Genomic DNA, 23,772 nt, shown 5'->3' with positions numbered 1-23,772 from the left:
GTTGTATACACCCGGTAGCCACTAGAGCGCGCTACATCTCATTTTAAATCTTAGGGCGGAAAACAGACAAGGCTGAAAAAGCAGTTTTTGCTCTTGCACTCCCCTTTAAAAGAAACTGCTGTAGTTTAAGCCAAAACAACTGTTTTGTTTGATAGAACAATATGTCTACATGCTGCCATAGCAGTTTCATGGCGCATGAAGCCCCCGAACTATTTTTAATTTGTCCGTTTTACTCTGAAAACCCCCGTTTACAGACGTTGCGCAACCGCTTTTGTTTAAACCCAGCCATACAACAAAGGTAATTAATTATAATAATTATTAAAAATGGCTGTCGTTTTTAGCTTAATTGATGTCTCATATTTCGTTTAAAAAAAAACGACTTTAAAAAAATATTCATTCACATATTCTACTTTTAAACAACTTATGTCACAATGAAACAAATGGCGCCTGTAAAAAAGTCACCGATATCTACCTCATAACTATCGCTTAGTTGTATTTTTTTTTTTTTGTGTTCCTGTCGCATTTTCTCCGATATGTTAGATGATAAATAATCGATCCAAACAAAAAATTTGAAGGGAAAAAAAAAAAAACGTTTAAAAGGGTATATGAAAAAGAAAATCTCGACCACTCCTTGATGTCGTCGATTTCTACATTGCGACCCTTGTTATATGACCATGTTTCACCCATAAAATCCCCCCAAAATCCAGCTGTGGCCATTCACAGCTGTGTCTTGGCACTCAGTGAGTTTTTGGATCGAAACAAGGTAAGTATGCGATCATATCTCGTTAGTCATGTTGTCTGTAATTCTGCTCTCACCTCCAGATAGGGTTTTGCTGTTTAAAAAACATCTTTAAAAAATTCCCTCCTGTTTAAAATGTTTCTTCCCCCAGAAAATTGAGATTTTAAGCTTTCCAATGATGTATCACACATGCATATGGGACAATTTTGAAAGTTGGCCAATTTGGTGGTCTCAGAGTGGAACTTCAAGTCACCTCAGTGTTTTCCGCCAGATATATATTATATACACATTCCCCTTCCTTTATTAGCAGTCAGTCACATGCAGCGATGTAACGCCAGATTTAGTATGAAAAAGTACACAAGCTGTACTGCATACAAACAGGAAGGATTGCATCAGGAGTGACTTGTTGGAGGATTCAAGCTAATTATTATATTGAGGGTCTCAGAGCGGAACTTCAAGTCACTTCAGTGTTTTCCGCCATAGGCTTTTATAAATTCCTTGGCTACCATTGACGGTGAAAGACGTCCAATGTATTTGCACCGGGAGGGGCGATTGCTGCCAGCTCTCTGATTTATTGTGAATGTTTATTCAGCACAACAATGACGCTCCTCAACCTCACTTCTGCATAGTTCCTTAAATGAGATTTTAAAAAAGTACTATAGTGTAATAAGATTTTTGTTGTTATTGTTTGGACTTTTTTTTTTTTTTTTTTTTTTTTTTTTTTTTTGCTGGTGTGCATGAGTGAGGAGCTCCATCCTAGAGGAATGTTCCTTTAAGTGAAGCGCAAGAGCGGAGGAGGAGGAGCCGGCTCTCTCGCTCGGTATGCGTGCGCTCACTCGGAGCTGCGCGTGGAAATGAAAGACGCTGCAGGTTTTGGAGCTATCGCACACGAGCTGGACTTTCACTCGTCTTCTTTTTCCTCTTCGTCGATCTTCTTTAGGGGATCATGCCTCCCCCTCCTGTCGCCATATTCCGTCTTCTTATCCTCCTCAGTGCGCTTTTCCCACAGATGAGTGACGGACAGGGGCCACAGCGGATTTGAACCTGCGACTTTTTTGTTGTTGTGGAACATCCCCTGCCCTCTGTTTTTGTGGATTGCCGTCGAGCGGAGTGGACATGCTGCCGCTGCTTGTGCTGTTTATGACTGTGGCTGTGTGGTCAGGTGCAGGTCAGTGTGGTGCTTTGGTTCGCATACATCTCAAGTGTCAGTTCCATGCTGAAGTCCATTGGGATAATTGTCATGACTACCAGAAGAAAAGTTGTCGCCGAGTTCCAAATTACTTGTATTCTGCCATCACTAAACCATGACTGACTTTATATTTATTTGAGTCTCTGAAATGAGCGCAACAATAGTTTATTTTTCCAGTAACACACTGTTATTTTTCTGGGATTTACATCTGTGATTTTCCATACAGAACTCGTTTGAAATATTGATCAAATTCACTATTGCACCACATGTGGACTGACTACCAATTTGTCCTCCTTTAATTCAATGCTTCTTTTCTATTAGTCTCTAACAATAATAACATAAATTGATCCTAATCTCACAATGTAGAACAGTGCCTACATTAGGGTTGTATTGTTGTGGTTTTCCTGTCCATTGGATTGAGGTTGATTTTTAAAAAATGACAGGTTAATCTTAATCTGGCATCCCAGGAGGAGTTAGTCCAGATTTGTCCTACTTCTATTCAATGTTTCACTTTTATTCTATTTCTGTGGGAGCGAATATGTCACAGTTGTTCATTTCCTGGGATTTAGAAAGAAGTCTGGTCTTAAAAGATGCGTCACAAGTGTTAATTTGCCCCCCGGCGACGAGCACAATGCGTTCCTCGGGCGCCCTCTCCCCACCTGCAGACGGTTACATAATTCGGCATGCAGCGGCTCCTGTTTAACAGAAAACAAGGCCCTCCAGAGCGGGCCGTCCGCCTCGGAGGCTTCATTTTTAATATGAGCCAACGGATCTCGTGTCCCGGGCACAAAAGGGAATTAAAGGCAATAAATGGGAGCGGCGGCGGCCCGGAGGGGCTTTTTGCCGAGCATCTGGAAGGCGTCCGTTCAGGCGGAGCTGCCAAACTCCATCTGCGTCACAGCGTGGGGCCGGCAGGTGCACAATGGCGCTATTATCCTCTTTGCGTAAGGCTTCCGATTGAGGTAAACCTCACGCCCGCTCAAATTGGTCACCCAAAGGTTCTTTTAAAAACGGACTATAGGGGGCCTAAATGAAGGACTTGTTATATTTGTTTTTTTGGTAACATGTTTGCTTCCTCCGTTCCTTGAAACGTCATCTTCTGTGTTTCGGCACAGGTGGCCCGTCGGGCGTGGCGCCCCGCTGCGAGAGTCGCGCCTGCAACCCTCGCATGGGAAACCTGGCGCTGGGCCGCCGCGTGCTGACGCAGAGCGCCTGCGGCAATAACGGCACCGAGCCCTACTGCGCCTACGCCGAGCCGGGCCCGGCGTGCGGCGCCGCCAAGTGCGGCAAGTGCAACGCCGCGCTGCCGCACCTGTCCCACTTGGCCGGCGCCATGTCCGACTCGTCCTTTCGCCACCCCGACACCTGGTGGCAGTCGGCCGAGGGCGCCGAGTCGGAAACGGTGCAGCTGGACCTGGAGGCCGAGTTCTACTTCACGCACCTGATCGTCGTCTTCCGCTCGCCGCGGCCCGCCGCCATGACGCTGGAGCGCTCGCAAGACTTCGGGCGCACGTGGCAGACGCTGCAGTACTACGCCCGCAACTGCAGCGCCGCCTTCGGGCTCTCGGAGGGCAAGGCGGTCGGAGCGAGGCGGGACGGCGCCGCTTGCACTTCCAAGTACTCCGGGGCGTACCCGTGCACCAGAGGGGAGGTGAGGCGAGGCCAAAAACGTTACGCTAACACACTTCGCAACGCTTAGAACCTCTACGGCAGTTAGCCAAAAGGTTGCACAGATATTATGCCATATAGATATATTTGGCTTTACCCTGGAAATGGGTCAAATTTGGCCTGTATTAACGGCCGCATGCTCGCCAGGCAGGGTTAAGGCTGAATTGGCGCCACAACTAACTGGCGACCATCTTGCGACGGGGGGATGCTCTGGCAGCCTGTATTTCTGTGGTGAGAAAGGTACTCCACTAAAATTCTTGATAAATTTTCAAACAATTTGGTTCACAAGGAAATGCTTCAGTCTGGATTTTTAGGTTGCCAAATATAGTCACTAGTCAAAAGTGAACTGACGGTAACTTTGGCAAATTAACAATTACATGACTCAAATTAATGAAACGGATCGACAACCTTCCCACTGTTTAATGTTATTTCACAAATCGATCATTTGCTGCCATCCTTTCCCATTGATAATGGATCAGATGTCCAACGCAGTCGATGGCAGTGAATGAGTAAATGATAGCAAAGTTGGAGAGAGAAAAAAAAAAAAAAAACTCCTAAACGTTTGGCTGACCCACATCCGTTTTGGCCTTTTTACGAGTTCACCGAAGGTCACTCGTAATCTTCCTCGCTCGAGTTCCGGCCCGCTAGAAAAAAAAATCAACTAAGTCTGGCTTTGAGGTGGCTAATTCCATCAAAGCACATTGGACTGTAACCTGGTAAACCGGCACAATGGGCATTGATTGAAGAAATGGAGGTGTGTGTGTTGGGCTTGTTTGGCTCATAACATCCATGAGGCCAACAGCGGCGCTGACTTCAAGTGCTTTTGAAATGGAAATACGCTTTGTTTTCCCTCTAGAGGTCCAACGTTTGCAACCTTAAAACTGTAAATACCTAGAAGGCAGGTGAACGCAAACACCTCGCCGCTGGAGGGCCCCTCGCCATCCGTCACGGCTCGCGTCTTTATCTGATCTGAGAAAAGTCGCTTTGATGAGCGCACGTTGAAGCTACGCTCTCCCGATATCCTCGGCGTATTACGTTTCAATAATTCAAGGCAGATTAGGGGAAAAACCCCTTTTTTGGGGTTAGGGTGCCATTTTGACAATCTTTAAAATGCTTGCTAAGAGCGGTGCTACATCACCGCTTTCCATAGCTCACAGCATACAGTATTGATAACACCTGTCAATAGAAAAAGCTTTTTGTCTATGAGCTTTAGTTTAAAAAAATGTGTTGGGGTGTCATGGCATCCTTCAGTATGCTTGATAAGCAAGCAGAAGGGAATTAAGGATGATATTATAACGACTTTGAGTCCCGACATATTGATAACAGCCTGCCAGACTTAAAGGGGAGTGGATAAAAACTGTCCGTCTTTGGACTTGAAGAGCCTTACGTTCTTATCCAAACCAGATGATGTCAAATGTAGGCGGAGTGAAATATTTTGGATGGAAACTCATTTGATTGGACACCTATCATCGTCAATAGCATCGGAATTGAACAGTTATTTTGATGATTTCAATGTGGTCGGCAACAAAGCACGGATGCACGCACGCTGCTTACATTATACATCAAGTCCTGAAAAATACAGTCACTCATGCACACGCACTTAAGTATGACCGTGGTATGTTGCGTGAGCATCTGGGCGGATTTATTCCGCTAGGATGGGCGACCATCTATGATTTATTGCCAGGGCATTTTACGCCAGGGATGACGCCGCCACACTTTGACCCTCAATAAAGCCGGTCGACTCGTCGTATGCAGACCAGGTGCAAAGGTTCCATTTTGGTTAGACTAGTACAAAAATGTGGCCGAGTCGAGGTGACTTGAGGTGAGCCAAAACCCAAAGACTTTTTGTACGATTGCGTCGTTTGCGCCCTTGTTTGTGGCCGCCCCGTCTCAGTGCTTTTGTGGCCCTTTGAGTTATGTGCGTCCTCGTCTCTGTCCCCCGTCTTTGTGTGAGCGGTGCTCCCCCGCGGACCGGCGCGCACCCCCTCATTTGCGTCTCACAATGCCGCGACCCCGCCGCCACCTTTTGCAACGACGGGGAAATTAATAGCTCTCCTCCCACGGCGCTTTCGGGCCGACCAATGGGGGGACGGCGCACGCAACAACAAACACGCTCTGATGAAGAGACGCACCGCAAACACGCATTTTCTTCGGGGCGGCGGTTACCAGCGGCAGCCGTCGCCGTGGCGATGGCAGCCCGTAAAGGGGAGCTTCAGTTTTAAAGGATGTTCAGCGCCCACGCGGTCCTGTCGCCGTGGCGACGGGATGCGGCGCTCAAAGCCAAAATAACAAATGGGGCCAATTTTTTTTAACTCCTCGGTTGCCATTGACAGGGATGGATGTCTAATCTGTGAGGCCTTTTTCAAATGATAATAAATATGTCAAAATATTTTGAATACATTATTTGAAATATATATATTTTAAAAATACATTTAAAAATATGTCCTGTTAAAAAAATGTCAATTTAAATAAAATATCTACAGTTTTTTTTTTTGTACATGAAAGAATAAAGACAATATTTATCATGAACTCATTCACTGCCTGTTCCAGGGTTAAAGTATTGACAGATTATAGGCTGTGGTAATGCGTTGAATTGGATTGTTTGTCATAGTGTCAATCCTCACAGAAAGCCTCTAATTAGTTGTATTTTCAAATTCTGCCCGCCCAGGTGATCTACCGCACCCTCCCCAAGTGGGAGTCTTTGGACCCCTTCGGCCTGGAGGGCCAGCAGCAGCTGCGGGTCACCAACGTGCGCATTCGGCTGCTCCGGCGCCAGCCGTGCCCCTGCCGGGCTAAAGACGGCGCCGCCTCGCCGCCCGCGCGCCACTTCGCCATCTACGACCTGATCGTGAAGGGCAGCTGCTTCTGCAACGGCCACGCCGAGCAGTGCGTGCCCGCGCCGGGGTACCGCCCCGTACGCGACCGCACCAACCACGTGGTAAGCTCATCGCTGACGTCGACGGGCGGCGAGAGCAACTGCGACGCTAAAGGCCGAAGCCGTCGTCCGCGTTGATTCGGGAAGCCGAAGCGCGACCGCCACATTAGCGCGCTTGACGTGGCGTCGGCGCTCGTCTTCTAGATAATAATAGTGGCGTCGGTCAGCTTTTCTGCTTCCTTTCTACTTTGGCGGCCTTTCCTCCTGACCAGAAAGTAAAACTCGATTGCAATCAGTAGCGGGAAACAAACACCTTCATCTGTTTCCTCTTTTCACTTGAGGCTTGGCCAAGCAGTTCACGTTTGCATTCAAATTTGGCAGCCGTTCTGAAAAAATATAGTACTCGGCGCGTCGGACGGGTGCGGCGCCACTGCAGGAAGAAGCCGTGGAATTTTAGTAAGTGTAAATAAGGTTGTTTGTCAAGGGCATCATCTTGCTGACAACACGGGCAAATATGCATGACGTCCAATCCACTTGAAGTGGGAGGGTGGCAGCGGCTATAATTGATCAACTCTTTGAAAGAAGGGTCACAGTTCTGTTTTGAAAAAGGAAGTTGCAAAAATAATACCTTTTTATTACTCCGTGTCGGAGAGGCCAGATTCCAACGCCGCGATATTGACTGCAAATATTTGAAGAGTAAATCCTTCCTGGAGTGTCCGCGGGGCGAGCTGCACCTGGGCAGATTTCAGACCGACGCTTACATAAGCGCCGCGCGTGGGATTTCTCGCGCTAAACCCCAAACAAGGTCGCACGCGTTCGTGTGTAGCTTCCATTTGGCGGGCTAAGTCCCAGGAAATGAACGGAACGAGGGGTAGTAAAGCGGTTTCGTGCTTTTCACGGGCTTGAAAATAATGTGATTGCTAACCCCGCGCAACGGGGGGAGCCGCCAAGTGTTTTGGTTCCGCTCGGGGTGTGTGGAAGCCGAGTCATTAGAGACCAGACAGTGAGCGTTTGGATGAAGGGAACTCCTGTTCGCTGCGCTGATTACACCGTCTGTTAGTTAGCCACAAAGCTAACGCTCGTGCACGCGCTCGGAATGACGTCAACCGCGCACACGCCGGAGAAATTCATTGTTAAACTGGTGAGCGAGTTTCACGAGCGTCGACGGAGATCGGCGTCCGATCCGTTCCGGCCGGAAGGGTCGACAGCGCCTCGCTCTAGAAATGGATTAGACGTCTTATCGCCGTGAATGGGTGTTTTTAATGTCAAATCTTACCAACTCCCACAACACTGTGAATACAATATACCGCAGGGTTCACTAAATCCGGAGCTCGGTGCCACTTTTCCTGTCGTGTTTTCCATGTCTCCCTCCTCCGACACACCTGAATCAAAATAATCAGGATCATTATCGGGCTTCTGGAGAGGTTGCTGATGACATAATCATTTGATTCAGGTGTGTTAGGGGAGAGAGACGTGGAAAACACGACAGGAAAAGTGGCACCGGGTCCGGATTTAGTGAACCCTGATATACCGTATTGGACCGAATGTAAGACGGCCCTGATTATGAGACAACCCCCTCTTTTTTAGGACTCAAGTTTGAAAAAAAGACTTTTTGAACACCAAATTAATTTATATACAGAAAATAATTACAGTACAAATGATTATAACAATATATTTGAGAGAAAAAGCACGTCATTTTGCCTCATTCAAATCTTAATATCTGAACATTTAAATATGTAAACTAAAGTGCAATTACTTTCGTAAATGAATGGCTTCTGGTTTTTGAAATGTAAATAAACCAATCTATTGTGATAAAACAACAAAATCGCAATAACTGCATTAACCATCAAAGTGAAGTCTAACTGTAATCTTGAAAAAAAAAAACTGAATAAGGAAAAACATTGCAATACAATAATGCAAACTGGTTAAACTTGAGATTAGCTGAGAGATGTCATGACAGAACATCGCTTCAATGATATATGGCGCCATCTAGCGTCGTGAATGGGTATAATGTCTAGACCGCGAATATAAGACGACCCCCTCTTTTTCATTCGTATTTCAGTGCAAAAACACAGTCTTATATTTGGGCCATTACGGTACTGTATGTTACATAATACATATCCCTGGGCTGGCAGTGAATGAGATAGCAATAGACAGTGGTACCTCGACACACAGAATTTGCAGGTTAGGACACGCCTCAACGGGGAAATATTGCCTCTTTTAAGGATACGAAAGGCAAAAATACAGTATGGACTGCTACTCGCAGCTCCTGGAGTTTACAGAACATAACATAGCTGCTCTCCTATTGGCTAAGAGGGACCTCTACTGTATGTGTACATCCCAGCGTCCTCTTCATTTGCCCCATTCGGCCAATGAGGTGTTCTGACAGCTTTACGTGAGTGTATTTTATTCTTTGGTTTTTTACACTATATGCACAACTCTCGTTTTATGCTTACCATGTGCAGTATTCGTAACATGTATTTTTTACACGTTTTGATGGCTTTTTATGCTTTATTAAAGATTTCTTGAAACGGATGAGGGCATTTATGGAAAACTCATCTCTACTTACAGAATTTTCAGTGTTAAAACTACTTCCAGAACCAATTCCTTTTGTCAGTAGTGGTGCCACTGTACTGTAAATATATATTTGTTTACATTTAAAATGAATGAATACATAACAGCGAATATTCTCTCTAGCAGCCGACGAACGACTGGACATGTATCGCATTTGACGCGTTAGGAACGTCACGCCGATCCCCGGTCAGTTCAGATAGAGGACACGTTAGTCCCGTCACGTGTTGCGCTGGAGTAGGCGACGCGTCTCGCGCACCGTGGGAAACCATGTGGGACTCGAGCAAACATACTTTTGCTCGGCATGTCGCATATTGTATAACAATCTGTGTGTCCCACATGGCGGTGTAACGCAAACAAATAAAGAGCTTCCTCAGATGCCTCTTGGCCCCCTCCGCTCCCCCCCATTCAATCATTATCCAGCATACATGGCATTCCAGCTCTCAGGAATGACAAGGAGATTGTTATTGTGCTCTCGGTGCTGCATACTTGCACTCTTCTCATGCACACACACACCGGCCTTTCAGGCCCGAGCCCCCCCCCTTTTTATTTTTTTATTGTTTACCGCTATGAAGCCAAACAATCCATCTCCATTCACTAATTTCAGTGGAGGGAATACGAGTGGGAGGATAGTCCGGAAGGGTCAAAAGTTGTCAAAGCTGAAGACGGCGGGGCGACCTCGGGCTAATGACGTTGTGGTTCCGATACGCGGCAGGTCCACGGGAAGTGCGTGTGCCGACACAACACGGCCGGGGAGCACTGCGAGCGATGCGCCGCTCTCTACAACGACCGGCCGTGGCAGCCCGCCGACGGCCTGACGGGGGCGCCGCACGAGTGTCGCAGTGAGTGTAGACGACCGCGTCTCAGTCTTCAACTTGACCTTACCGACATGACCGCCCGACACGCGTATTCGCCGATATCGGACGCCCTTAGACGAGTCTTCCAAACTTTCCCCTCGCTACCTTTGACGGCGATAGATTTGACGGATCCAAATTGGATTGGACGTCTATCGCCGTCAATGTTGGCCGATGAGTTCAAATGCGTCATATGCGTGTCAGGCGGGCAGGTTGGGAAGGTGCAAGCTTGCTCATGAGTCAACAGAGTTTTCTATACTAGCCCTTCTCAAAAAATTTGCATATTGTGATCAAGTTGATAATTTTCTGTAATGTACTGACAAACATTAGACTTTCATATATTTTAGGTTCATTACACACGAATAAAGTAGTTCAAGCCTTTTATTGTTTTAATATTGATGATTTTGGCAAAAAAGTCAAGAAAAACCAAAAATATCTCAAATAATTTGCATATTTCATCCAACCAATACAAAAAAGTGTCTTAATACAAAAAAAGTCAACCTTCAATGAATTATATCAGCTATGCACGCAATACTTGGTCGGGAATCCTTTTGCAGAAATGTGACGTGGCACGGAGGCAATAAGCCTGAGACACTGCTGAGGTGTTATGGATGCTTCAATAGCGGCCTTAAGCCCATCCGCAGTGTTGGGTCTGGTGTCTCTCAACTTCCTCTTCACAATATCCCACAGATTCTCTATGGGGTTCAGGTCAGGAGAGTTGGCAGGCCAATAAGCACAGTAATGCCGTGGTCAGTAAACCATTTACCAGTGGTTTTGGCACTGTGAGCAGGTGCCAGGTTGTGCTGACAAAATGAAATCTTCATCTCCATAAAGCTTTTCAGCAGATGGAAGCATGTAGTGCTCCAAAATCTCCTGATAGCTAGCTGCATTGACCCTGGCCATGATAAAACAGTAGTAGCTGACATGGCACCCCAGATCATCACTGACTGTAGGTACTTGACATTGGACTTCAGGCATTTTAGCATTTTCTTCTCCCCAGTCTTCCTCCAAACTCTGGCACCTGTAGCTTATTTCTAGCACACACCTGTGCACGGTGGCTCTGGATGTGTCTACTCCAGACTCTGTCCACTGTTTCTGCAGGTCCCCCGAGGTCTGGAATGGGCCCTTCTCCACAATCTTTCTCAGGGTGCGGTCACCTCTTCTGGTCGTGCGGCGTTTCCTGCCACACTTTTTCCTTCCCACTGAGGTGCCTTGATACAGCACTCTGGGAACAGCCTATTCGCTCAGAAATTTCTTTCTGTGTCTTAGCCTCTTGCTTGAGGGTGTCAATGATGGCCTTCTGGACAGCAGTCAGATCGGCAGTCTTGCCCACGATTGCGGTTTTGAGTCATGAACCAGGCTGGGAGTTTTTAAAAGCCTCAGGAATCTTTCCCAGGGTTTTTGAGTTAATTCATTGACTCAGATGATTAGGTTAGTAGCTTTTTTAGATGATATGCTAATTTTTTTAGATTGGGATTTTCGGGTTTTCTTGACTTTTTTGCCAAAATCATCAATATTAAAAGGCTTGAACTATACTTCAGTTGCGTGTAATGAATCTAAAATATTTGAAAGTCTAATGTTTATCAGTACATTACAGAAAATAATGATCTTTGTCACAATATGCTAATTTTTTTTAGAAGGACCAGCATTACCTGTAACTACAGATGCTTATTTTCAGTCTTGTGGTGACTAGCGCCTTTTCTGTCTCTTTTTTTTGCCCGCCCTGGCTAGAATGCAAGTGTAACGGGCACGCTCACAGCTGCCATTTCGATTGGGCGGCGTGGCGCGACTCTGGGCAGCGCAGCGGCGGCGTGTGCGACTGTCTGCACAACACCGAGGGGCGCCAGTGTCAGAACTGCAAGGCCGGCTTCTACCGGGACCCCCGCTGGCCGCGCACGGCGCCCGAGTCTTGCAAGGGTGAGACGCGCACGCACTTTGATGAATAAGGGACTAACTTGATAGCGGTAGACGTCAAATCTGGGAAGGCTTTTTAATTCAAAATCAGTTTCTAGATTCTCTAAGCCGCACTTCAAATCCTTTATTCATACATGTCATTTTAATGCATTGTGAATTCTGGTTGTGCTTTATGACCTCCAACCTATTTTGTCGCAGCATAACTGCTCCAGTAAAGTGTTTAAGATACAAATTCAGTTTTCAAATAAAAGCGGGAGGCTGACGGCGAATGAACGGGCGGTTCAAATGGATTGGACATCTACATCTACTGAAAAGAGGTGAACAGAAAGAGTCAAGAACGTGACGTAGCTTCAGCGTCCGATCGGGTCGCGACCCGATACCTGAGAATCCCAGCGGACTGTGACTCGCTCGCGGCCTCGGAATTAGGAAGCGCGCGAGCCGGGACGTGCTCGTCGATCACACCGATTCCCAAGCGGGTACCCGGCCCGCGCCGTGTCCAAGGGTTACGCCATAGTTAATCATCAGTTGGCGGCATATTTGGGCCGTGACTCACGGGCCGCTCGGTGTCATCGTCTCGGAGCGGCGTGCTGCCGTGCCGCCCCTTTCGAGACGAGTCTTGAGTAAACACCAGATAGTCATCGAAAAAGACGAAGAGCCGGCTACATTCTCGCCGGTGATTATCAGTTAGATGTGACCACGTCGGGTATGCCAAATGCACCAGACCGTACTAAAACAGGCCGTGTTTATCGTCTTTCAGTCAGCGGTGTTGATGCCTGCTTTAAATTTCAACGTTAACTTCAGTTACTTTGACTAATTCCCAAACAGATAAACAACCTTTTGACTGTTGTATCGGTTAATGTTGTTTCATAAATGAACTCGACTGTCAATGGCACGGAAACATGATCATTCACACAAGTCTTGATGAAGGCCTACTATTTATCGCCACCAAAGAGCTAAGATAAAGATGGGCAAAAATCCTCCCTCGCAAAGGAATTTCCCTCCGTGGCAAGGAACCTTTTCATCATTCCAGAGTCGGCGGGGGGCGGCGTAAAGAAAACAATCTTGTCACGCGCCGCGTGAGCCGCTACACAGCACGGGGTGGAATGAGGTGGCTACAATAACAAAGTATTCGGATCCACCGCCGTTAACGCGTCGACGTTGCGAACTTCCTTCAATGCGCGTGTTTGCGTCGCATGGGGACCGACCGTAAACTCTGTCGAACATTAACGTGATATCTTTATGAGTTTATGGATCGCAGGTGACTTGTTTATCTTCTCACACTTGACCTTAATGATGGGAGGGTGATAAGTCTGTCTGCCTGACAATTTTTTTTTTTCGTTTTTCTTTTCCTCCCACCAGCCTGCGACTGTCACCCGGTTGGCTCCATGGCGGCGCACGGCAGCGACGCGCTCTGCGACCCGGCCAACGGCGACTGCGTTTGCAAGCCGGGCGTGGGCGGGGCACGCTGCCACCGATGCATGGTGGGATACTGGGGCTTCCACGAGTACGGGTGCCGGCCGTGCGACTGCGCCGGAGACTGCGACCCCTTCACGGGCGACTGCGCGGTCGGGTGAGTTGCGGTCCAGGAGCGGCTTTCGCTAACTGAGAGTCAAAGTTCTGGCTAAGTTTAGACCCAAACGGGGTCTTTTTGTTTTGAACTGACTAGCGTGAGACTCTTTCTTGACAGCAAGGGCGTAGGTTTGGTTTCAACATTGGTAGGGACGCCATAACTGCATGTACGCTTTTTTTTTCTGAGGATGGGACATTAACAAGACCAAAGAGATTGGGTACACATCTCAAAAATAGCTGGTTCCTACGTAAAAATAAAATGAATGAAAAGTTAAAATTATTTTCATGGGACAAAGTGATTTTTCAAAATGCTTGCGTCATATAAAGGAAATTTACAGTGGTTGTGTTTTTGTGTTTTTTTTTGGGGGGGGGGGTTAAAAAAAATGTGCATAAGCTGCAAATAAAAATATTTTTGGGGAAAATGATGTAGAAAATACATTTTAACCATTGATTGCCAAATGTATCACATTTGATACACCTAAAATGTCCTGATTTTGAGACTAATTCAGAATTGTGACATTTCTTTTTAGGAGAAAAAAAAATGATGGATGCAAGTCAACACATGCATCTGCAGAAATTAGTGAGGGTTATAGATATTAGAATGCTTATTATATGTATTTTGACGTTTTACAAATTTGAAAAAAAAGTTTCATTAGGACCTTATGTTTCAAATTTTGGGATTCTCTGATAATTGCTTCATGTTGCAGGTATTTAAGGCTTAATTAATGAATAAATGCACACAATGCACAGTTGAATTAACGTTAACAGTAGAAAACACACAGGAAGACACCTCTCTAAGCAGCTTTCTATTGGAGTTTTACAGGTTAGCAAGTTCACACGGTTTAATGTTATGCCAACTCTGATGCAGGTCGGACTTTCAGTTGCAAAATTTGTGGCGTGTTCCCCCACCTCCACAACGTTGACGTCTTTTAACATTACAAACAGTGGCTGCTGCTGGCCCAAAAAAACTTCTAATATACCTCCTCTTCAAAAGGGGTGGAGGAGCCAGCATGTTGACATGTATTTCTGCCGGAATTGTGTGAATGTGGGGGTCAATCAAACGTGTGTTTGACGAGGAAAAAAATGGACCGGCACATTCAGCAAGTGAAAAGGGGGTTAAATGTAAGTCTGAACATAATGAAAGTAATTCATTTAATCATGGTAGGGTCAATTCTATCCTTACAACATATGGGAAGACAATCTAAATGACCTACAGTATATAAGTGAACTCATGACATAATGCTAATAAGGTTGCTTAAAAGTTGGTGGGGACAATTTGAGCATCCTGAAAAGTTGCTAGTGTTATATCCCTACTGTCCCTATGCAAACCTACGCCCTTGCTTGACAGTAACGGGCTAAATTCAATCTAAATCAATTTCGTATGTGGCTTTAAAGGGAAAGACGACACATTTTTCACGTGTCATGGATTGTAACATTTATCTACCTATCTATTATGTTTACAATGTCCAAAGCGCTTTACGTTATCACACATTTACCCTTTCAAGCGCACACCAACGGTGCCGCTCATAAATGGAATGCTAACTTTTATGCTAGGTGTTGCTACGCGGTCCAAACTTGTGTCGATCTGTCGCGCGGCAGGTCGGACTTGTACGACTTGGAGGGAAATTCCAGCGAACCCGTCCGAATCTTCAGAGTGGACGAGCTCCTCTCCGCTCTTCATTACTCAGGTGCGTGTTTTTGTTCGCGCTCTTCCGCCGTCCGATGATGAAAACGGACTCGGTAGAAGGATCTGCGCGACCCGTACACCTCGCGCGGCTAGCTTTTGTAGATGGCGCCGTCTCACGTCGGCGGATGCTGTGTTTGCCCCCCCCAGAGAAGTGCGAGTGCAAAGAGCGGCCGCTGACCAACAGTAAACTGTTCTGCACCATGAATTACGCGTACGGTAAGCGACGACGCGCTCGCGCCTGGTGCCGGAAAGCGGTTCTGACGGCGGCCTCTCATTTCAGTGTTGAAGGTGAAAGTGCTGTCAGCCCACGACAAGGGCTCGCACGCCGAGGTGGAGGTGAAGGTCCAGAAAGTGCTGAGTCAGAAGGTCAAACTGCAGCGGGGGCGCGTCACCCTGTACCCCGAGTCGTGGACGGCCAGGGGGTGCACGTGCCCCATCCTCAACCCGGGTCAGTTCTCCTACGCGTCAAGTTTGGCAGTGTCCTACTTATGATGAGTTGATGATTAAATGTGATACAGTACGCCTGTTGATTCCGGGCTGCACTTGAACATAATAAATACGCGCGCACGGGAATTATTGATCAAGGGTTAGGCCATAAAAGTAGAAAGGCCATTCTGGCTTTTAAATTCTATCGAGTGATGACCCAAACGTCAACAAATTCTAATCACGAATCTCAATACGGCCTCTTTAGTATACAGTATGTATGAATTGGTTTGTCGATAGGATGTATTATCAAGTAGCTGACTTTGCGCCGTTGTCATTATTAACCGTAGGTGCCGAGTACCTGGTGGCGGGCCACGCCGACAGGAGGCGGGGCCACCTGCTGGTCAACATGAAGAGCTTCGTCAAGCCTTGGACGTCCAGCCTGGGCCGCAAAGTGCTGGCGCTGCTCAAGAAGGACTGCAATTGGTAAACCCCGGTGACCCCGCCCACGCCCGGATTATCCGACCGGGACGATCGTTTTGTCGGGGCGGGGTCGTTGCCTGGATTGACCGAGGAAATAAATCTCTGTGCACTTTAACCTGCGGCCGCGTGGACCGGAACAAAATACGGACACGTAAAGACAGTGAAAGAAGCCATAAGAGTGCGGAAGCGGCGAGCCGTCCGTCGCCCCCGAACGTGAATGTATTTGCCCCAGCGAGCGCCAGAAGAGGGGGTCGAACTCATTGATTGGATATCAATATAAATATTGTCAAGTTTTTCAGCTTTACGCTAGCTCGTCCGGTTTTTGTATAGCATCCCATCACGTCGCCCGTCCCGAGGCCTTTTTTTCCCCCTCCCTTCCCCAATGCAGCGATAATACAATTATCAATGCACGGTGACTTTTTCTCATGTATTTTCTTGACCGATTCCACTCAAGTACATTCTTTTCGCGCCTCCTTAATCTTGTTTTGAGCAGTCGCCGCGCAGGCCTTGACATTCCTCGCGGGGATTTGTCAAAAATATCCTTATCGCGCACGCTTTTCCCCACCGGCTCGATTCGCCTTCGCACGGCGCCGCGGAATGTTGACCGCCGGCGACGGCCGGGAGGCGCCGACGCATTCTTGGCTCGGACCGGGGTGGGGTGGGGGGGTCGTCTGTCTGACGGTCGGAGGTGAGCCGATTTCGGGGTGGGGGGTCGCGATGTTCGTCAGGTTTGATCGCAAAATTTTTGTCAATATTTAAAGTGCCATTTTTGGTATTTTAGCAAGTCGATGTGCACGATTTGCTTTTGCGGGCCATATGCGGAGGGACGGAACTGGCCCCCGGCCCCTCAAGTTTGACACCTGGCGGTATGTTGGAAAATATCGCAGTCAAATATTTATGATTCATTTTTATAAATGGCCATCGATGGCGCCCAATGAGTTCATTGCGTTTTGTTGAGGGAGGTCGTACCCCTGGTGGCGCCAAGACACAACAACCCCACCGAGCCAAGGACATTCATTCTCTGTCTTTTCCCTTCCACGGGAGTCGCCGACCCGCGGCCGCGTGGGAAACTGTCGGCCGGCTGGCCGCGGAGCGATCCGGCCGCCGCTTTGGCCGTGCCCGTGCGCGGCCGGTGTTATTGTGACGCGGCCGGCGCGCATGTGTGCGTGCCCGCCGGCGCACAATGGCCCGCTTGTGCTGCCGCAGAAGCCAGTTATGGCCTTTTGTCCCGTCAGCATTCTTGCGCCGCCACTGGCCCCGACGCAGCTCCCCGCAGACATGCGGGGACAATGCGCCTCCCCCTGTAATGCCCTCTCCTCCAAAACGGGCCAAGGAAAAAAGTTGACATTTTGCAAGGATACAGTTCAGAGGGTGGGGGGGACTAGTTTTTTTCTTGGACCCCCAAATTTTAGGGAATCATCTTGGATTTTTTTTTTGTGGGGAAAGTAATACTCTGACAAGAGCTAAGTCACATTTGAACACAATAAAACCGTATGAATTTTAAATCAAAAATTGTCGTCGAGCCGAGAATTTGCAAATTTTAGGAAAATAAAGGTTGTTTTTTTGTTTGAATTTGTTAAAATTTGGGAAAAATACAACTTTTTTCGAGCACAAAAATAGAATTCACGCACCAACCTCAACTATTTCTCCTTGGACGCGGCTAAGCCGGCGGTCATGTGCTGGGAATTATCCCGTCAGATGGGATTCGCTGAAGATTGAGGCGATGGGGAGAACACCTCGGAGCCTAAAAATATCCTCTTCGGCCCCCTGTCCTCCTCTCCCGCTACGCGGCAGCGCTACTTAATTACCACCGAACACACGCTCGCATGCATGCACGCACACGCGCGCATAAGGAATGCTTGAGAGCAAGCCGTAACAGGGAGTGTTGACATCGCCGATTATTATTACTCAAGGCCTGATGTCATCTAAAAATAAGAGGAGTTGTGGAAATTTCAGGTGATGAGAACTCCAAGAACGAAGAGCCTTCAAATGGATCCTTGGCTTGACGATCCATTTCAAGCAGTGGTCTCCAAACTATTCCACATAAGGACGCAGGATTTCATTCCAACAAAACAAGACGACACCTTTGCACCAATCCGGTGTCTTACAAGTGTAATCAGATGATTGCAGTCAGGTGCTGCTTGTTTTAGTAGAAACTGTCGGTACTTGATCGGTTGGAACAAAAACCAGGACCCACAGCCGCCCTTGAGGACCGGTTTGGAGACCCCCGATTTGAAAGGTCCGGGCCAGTTCATTCATTCGCCGCCGGCCCTCAGACTTCAAATGAATTGGACGGCTATTATCATCAGTGACCATGTAAGGGTCAATTTTCATTTTGGTCGCTCGTGTGTTGATGTAGCGAAGAGGATCAAAGTTGAAACTGTAGTCCAACCTCATGTCCACTAAGTAGAGCCATAAGACTGTCAATGCGGGTGTCGTGTACAACTAAGCATTTTTATATTTAAATTGATTTTTTTTTTTTTTTTAAACACCACTTTTGGTCTTTTTTTTTTTTTAAACAGGACTGGTTAAAAAATGTCCATAACAATTTAATTTGAAACAACTTATCCATTCAACGAAAACCTCAATTTTGCCATTTTGGACAATTTTGAAATTTTCTGAAATTTGAAAATCATTCTTTTCAATGAAACCTCTCTCAAAAACGGCCATGTTAATCATACCTTTTGTTGCACAGTGACACCCTTACCATCGACGGTGATAAACGTCCAACATTTGTCAGTCCAAACGGATTGAGCGTCTATCGCCGTCAATGGCAGGAAAACTTCATTCGCCAAAAGGACCTCAACTACCGCACAAGAAGTGCCGAGCTTCCATTTAATCGGTCGTTCGGGCCACACAAAAATGTGTTTGTGAGGAGGGGGAGGAAGAGTCGGCGTGTAGCGACACGAAGGCCCGCCAGACACGCAGCCAGAAAAACATTACAAGTGATTCACTTGGCACATCAACACATACCTTAGCCTGACTCGCACTCACACAAACACACCTGCGTGCGTGTTCTGGATGAAAGTCCAATTAAAAAGTACAAGTAGTGACAGTCGGTCTCCGATCTAGGACGCAAAAACACTCGTGTTTTTGTGTTTTGGGCTCAACGCCGATGGCATCACCAGCAGCGGGCCCGCATTTAGCCTGCACGAACTGCCACACCTGCATCGCCGCCTGCATAAAAATATGTCCCGATAACATCCACGCGTGCTGTGATCCGGAAAAATGTTTTATTAGAAATATCCATTGACTTCAGGGTACAAGGAGAGTTTGTTTTTCTTCAGACTGGCTGGCTAATTTTAATTTATGAATGTATTCTAAATATACGAGGCTAGTTTGGCCTTTTATTTTGTCACTACTTTGACCAGTAAAAGGCAGTTGAAGCGCGAAATGTTTCGCTTCAGCAATTGAAAATGTTGATTGAAAGTCTGTTTAGTTACGGTAAAAATACTACATCGATCTTTTATTGTTCAGTCCGTTTCCTTACTCTCATCATTTTCTCCCTTTTCATTGGCATCAACTGCCTGCAGCAGAAGATACATAAGGTGAGAGCGTGTTGAGTGAAGCCCGGTGAGTTTGCACGTCAAGCTAATATTCCGTTGTGGGAGTGATGTCAAGACTACTGTTCTAAATCCCTTCAAAGTTGCCTCATGACATGCATCCAAAAGCTACTGCAACCTTGTCTCGCTTGGACGCTCTTTAACGCCCTCCTGTGGCAAGGGTAAATACATACCACACTCTCAATCGGCCCATGCAATATTACGGTACTGTAAAATGAGAGTAAATTGTGGCCTAAACGATGGAAAACATATCAACAAGGTACTGAATTTATTGGGAATGTAACTATATGTTTTAGCATGAAAAATAGATTGTTATTCATTAAAAATGCCGACCACACCACTTCAAGCCATCTCGCCGCCTTAGATGATTTCTAATCAGCCACTTTTTTTCCCCCCCAATTAGTAAACATTTGGCTTGCTATCGCCTTTGTTGCCCTCCTGTGGCTAACATGTATTTTTACAGTAAGTTGTAAAGTGAAAGTAAACCATTGCATTGACGAATGCAAACAGACACCAGTTGTGTATGATATTCTGAATTTAACAAGACTTTTAGCATGAAAATTGCGTTTTCATTGCAAACGCGGAGCACACCACTTCGAGCCATCTGGCCTCCTTGGAAGATACCTAATCAACACCTTTCCCCATATAAACATTTAGCTGACTAGCGCCCTCTTCAATACCCTCTTGTGGCCGCCATGGGTAAATACACGCCACACTAGCTATTAAACCTTGTAATAATTCGAGAATGTAAAGTGAAAATAAACCATCGCATTAACGAATTAAAACGGATACCAACTACGCACAATATTCTGATTTTGACAAGACGTGTTAGCATGAAAATTACATTTTCAATGAAAACGCCGACCACACCACATCAGGATCGTAATCAGGCTGCTGCAGAGCTTGCTGATGAGATGATCATTTGATTCAGGCGTGTTAAAGGAAAGAGACACGGAAAACAAGCTGGATAGGGGCTCTCGAGGACCAGGATTGGGCCTCCCTGCCTTAGAAGATATCTAATCAACCACTCCCCCACATAAACATTTGGCCTGCTAGCGCCCTTTTCACTGCCCTCCTGTGGCCACCATGGGTAAATACACGCCACAATAACATTACGAGAATGTAAAGTGAATATAAACTCGCATTAACGAATGAAAACAGATACAAGTTACATACGACATTTATTCAGAATTTAACAAGACGTTTTATCATGAAAATTACGTTTTTATACATGACAAACTTTGACTACACCTCTCAACGCCATCTCGCCTTCTTTTGGTAAACATTTGTTTTGCAAGCGCCTTCTTCACTGCCCTCCTGTGGTCACCATGGGTAAATACACGCCACATTAGCTAATAAACCTTAATATTACGAGAATGTAAAATGAAAATAAACCATTCCCATAACAAATGAAAACGGATACAAGTTACGTACGGTATCTATTCTGAATTTAACGAGACGTTTTATCATGAAAATTACGTTTTTATACATGACAAACTTTGATTACACCTCTCAACGCCATCTCGCCTTCTTTTGGTTAACATTTGGTTTGCAAGCGCCCTCTTTACTGCCCTCCTGTGGTCACCATGGGTAAATACACGCCACATTAGCTAATAAACCTTGTAACATTTTGAGAATAAATTGAAACTAAACCATCGCATTAACAAATTAAAACGGATACCAAATACGCACAATATTCTGATTTTAACAAGACGTTTTAGCATGAAAATGACATTTTTATTCATTGAAAACTCCAGTCCTCCTGTGGCCACCATGGGTAATTACATGCCACACTACCGTTAAACCTTTTAATATTACGAGAATGTAAAGTGAAAGTAAACCATCGCATTAGCGAATGTAAACAGATACCAGTTACGTACGATATTCTGAATTCAACAGGATGTTTTAGCGTGAAAATTACGGTTTTATATCTGGCCCCATACCACACCACTCAAAGCCAGCTTGCCTTCCTTTGGTAAACATTTGGCTTGCTAGCGCCCTCTTCACTGCCCTCCTGTGGCCACCAGGGGTAAATACACGCCACACGAGCTATTAAACCAATGTCTGCCATGCCAGGGTTCATTTTAAAAGTGAACTTGGTGGAATACAAATATTGGGAGTATTTTATTTTTCGATTTCCATTCAATAAACTAACATTGGAAAAACATCAAGGCTGGTTGTCCGTTATTAAATTAACACTTTTTAAATCAGGAAACGAGAGACTATTTATTTCTCGTGGTTTTTTTTTTTGTGTGTTTTTTTTTTTTGAGTGGGGGTACGTAGGACAGGATGGGGGTTGGTGGTAGGAGAAGGTGGGGGTTTAGGGTTGATTGTTGGTTGTATGGTTGGTTTGAGGGATGATACACCGATATTTTTTCTTTGAAAATGAGAAAATAAGTTATCTGTGATTCTAAAATAAAAAGTGATATGACAAGTTGTTTTGGGTTCTAAAACAGATATGGAATGAACGAATGATGATGACACAGCCACAGTAAATGTTCAACGCTTTCACTACACTGACTTCATGAGTTTTCTCTTCGCGCCCAAAGCATTTGGCCTTGTTTTTCGCCATATATCAGAGAGCAACAACTATTTTCCTCACTCAAAAGACCAAGGTCCGGTATTCTTCCTCATTTAAATATAAACATGTTAAAATCCATCATCAACATACTGTTTAAAATGAAGAAAACTAAGAATCAGATTTTATGAATCAAAATGAAATGAATTCAAAATGAGGAAAGCAGAAGATTTGGTTTTTCACATTTAGAATGAAACACGTTTCGCATGTCATCTGGGGTGGAAACAATGTTTTGTATCCACTTAAAATGCATTTTCATAGTAAGGCACAACCAGAGTTCTTGAAAGCAAAGAAGTCATTCCTCCCACCAGTCGCTAGTAGCTAAGTGGATTAAAATGATCCATTTCACGTGATCTGCCATTGAAAGAGATATAGGTCCTATCCATTTGAAGTGGGAGGGAAGGTTCATTCGCCAGCCTCCCATATTAATGCATTGGAGTGATTTCAATTCCAAGCAAAATAATTAACAGGACGGCTTTGAGTTTTCATAATCCTCCCATTCATTCCATTTTAGCTCATTTGAATCTAAAAGTTCCAGCCTCAGATTAGTCTATTTATACCTGCAGTGCATTGTGGGATGCATCCAAGATGGCTGACTATGTAAAGGTCTGAAAACATACTGTGTGTTTTGACTGTTCTGTGGGTTCTCAAGGTCAAGAAACTGGAAATAATGCCTCTTTGGATGACGCAAGTTGCTGACAGTCTCGGTCAACTGTCGGTTTGCAGTTGGAGCACTGTTTGACTGGTGTTAACATCTGTGCAGCTGCAAAGGATGACAGCTGACTCCAACTCTGGTGAATGGAGGGTCGCGGAGAGAGCAAATAAGAAGGTGGCATGCCTGGGTTTGTTTGGAAAAGTCTTGGTTGTTGATATCAAATGGCTAACATGGCCAACTGCCTGTCAAAGGCGATCGCTGGCTTTCATGGGACAAAACGTTCCTACACAGTCAATCATCTTTATCCTGATAATAACTGAGACAAAACAATTTCATTTTTGCAAACCTGACACAATACAATTTCTGTTATTTTTGCTGTTGAGGCAGTGCAAGTTGTTCAGTCTGTGAGGCTGATCTTTCAGTGCCATTGATGGCGATAGACGTCCAATGCATTTAGATTGTGCTTTTGTTCTTGCTGTTGAGGCATTGTAAAATGTTCGCACGTTGGAGCGACTGTTTTTGACGGAAATCCAAATTGTGACGTTTCAATGCCATTGACGGCGATAGCCGTCCAATCCAAATGCATCACAGCAAATTGGAAAGATGAAAAATGGTATCATATGCTGCAGCCGATCATTGATTGCTCATCAAAATGCTGTCCAGTGATGACCCACAAAATGGCATCAGCCCAAACGGGGGACAAAAAATGTTAATATGTCCGAGGTCACCTTGGATGCATTAGGATGAAATATGATGGTGTGTCTCGGCTCAACGGTTGAGCGCCCCGTTAACTGCCAGCACACATCACATCACAAAGTCCACATCACAAACACAACACACGTGATGATAGAGAAGAGACATTTCATGTAATGCGATACTCCATATGTATACAGTTATGAAGCACTCTGGCTGAGAATAAGCACCTCCAAATATGAGATGGGAATAAGGTGTTATAACCAGTTCAGGGTGTCCCCTGCCTACTGCCCGTAGTTAGCTGGGATAGG

The 23,772-nt window shown here is 45.8% G+C and overlaps 1 protein-coding gene across 3 annotated transcripts; it reads left to right on the top strand.

Annotated features, from left to right (window-relative positions):
- The first annotated feature begins 741 nt into the window (after positions 1–741).
- On the top strand, positions 742–21,741 carry ntn4 (netrin 4). Of its 3 annotated transcripts, none has more exons than XM_057854671.1 (10): positions 742–763; positions 3,044–3,579; positions 6,265–6,534; positions 9,758–9,884; positions 11,628–11,813; positions 13,170–13,380; positions 14,979–15,067; positions 15,214–15,282; positions 15,347–15,514; positions 15,840–21,741. In XM_057854671.1, exons 2-10 carry the CDS (start codon positions 3,097–3,099, stop codon positions 15,977–15,979), a joined length of 1,743 nt encoding a protein of 580 aa, XP_057710654.1. In that variant the 5' UTR covers positions 742–763; positions 3,044–3,096; the 3' UTR covers positions 15,980–21,741. The 3 variants fall into 3 exon arrangements, with proteins under 3 accessions (XP_057710654.1, XP_057710653.1, XP_057710655.1); XM_057854670.1 differs by lacking the exon at positions 742–763 and adding an exon at positions 1,550–1,907; XM_057854672.1 differs by lacking the exon at positions 742–763 and adding an exon at positions 2,829–2,890.
- The last annotated feature ends 2,031 nt before the right edge of the window (positions 21,742–23,772 follow it).

This window comes from Corythoichthys intestinalis, chromosome 13 (genome assembly GCF_030265065.1).
Source record: "Corythoichthys intestinalis isolate RoL2023-P3 chromosome 13, ASM3026506v1, whole genome shotgun sequence".
Taxonomy (NCBI): domain Eukaryota; kingdom Metazoa; phylum Chordata; class Actinopteri; order Syngnathiformes; family Syngnathidae; genus Corythoichthys; species Corythoichthys intestinalis.
This window is presented reverse-complemented; position numbering and strand designations above follow the sequence as displayed.

What these genes read in the sequence shown, in the direction of transcription:
- ntn4 (XM_057854670.1), top strand. Translation starts at nt 1,856, where the DNA reads ATGCTGCCGCTGCTTGTGCTGTTTATGACTGTGGCTGTGTGGTCAGGT. An exon ending in ACGGGCGACTGCGCGGTCGG is followed by an intron (nt 13,381 to 14,978) that starts GTGAGTTGCGGT and finishes GTCGCGCGGCAG; the next exon opens with GTCGGACTTGTACGACTTGG. An exon ending in CACCATGAATTACGCGTACG is followed by an intron (nt 15,283 to 15,346) that starts GTAAGCGACGAC and finishes CTCTCATTTCAG; the next exon opens with TGTTGAAGGTGAAAGTGCTG.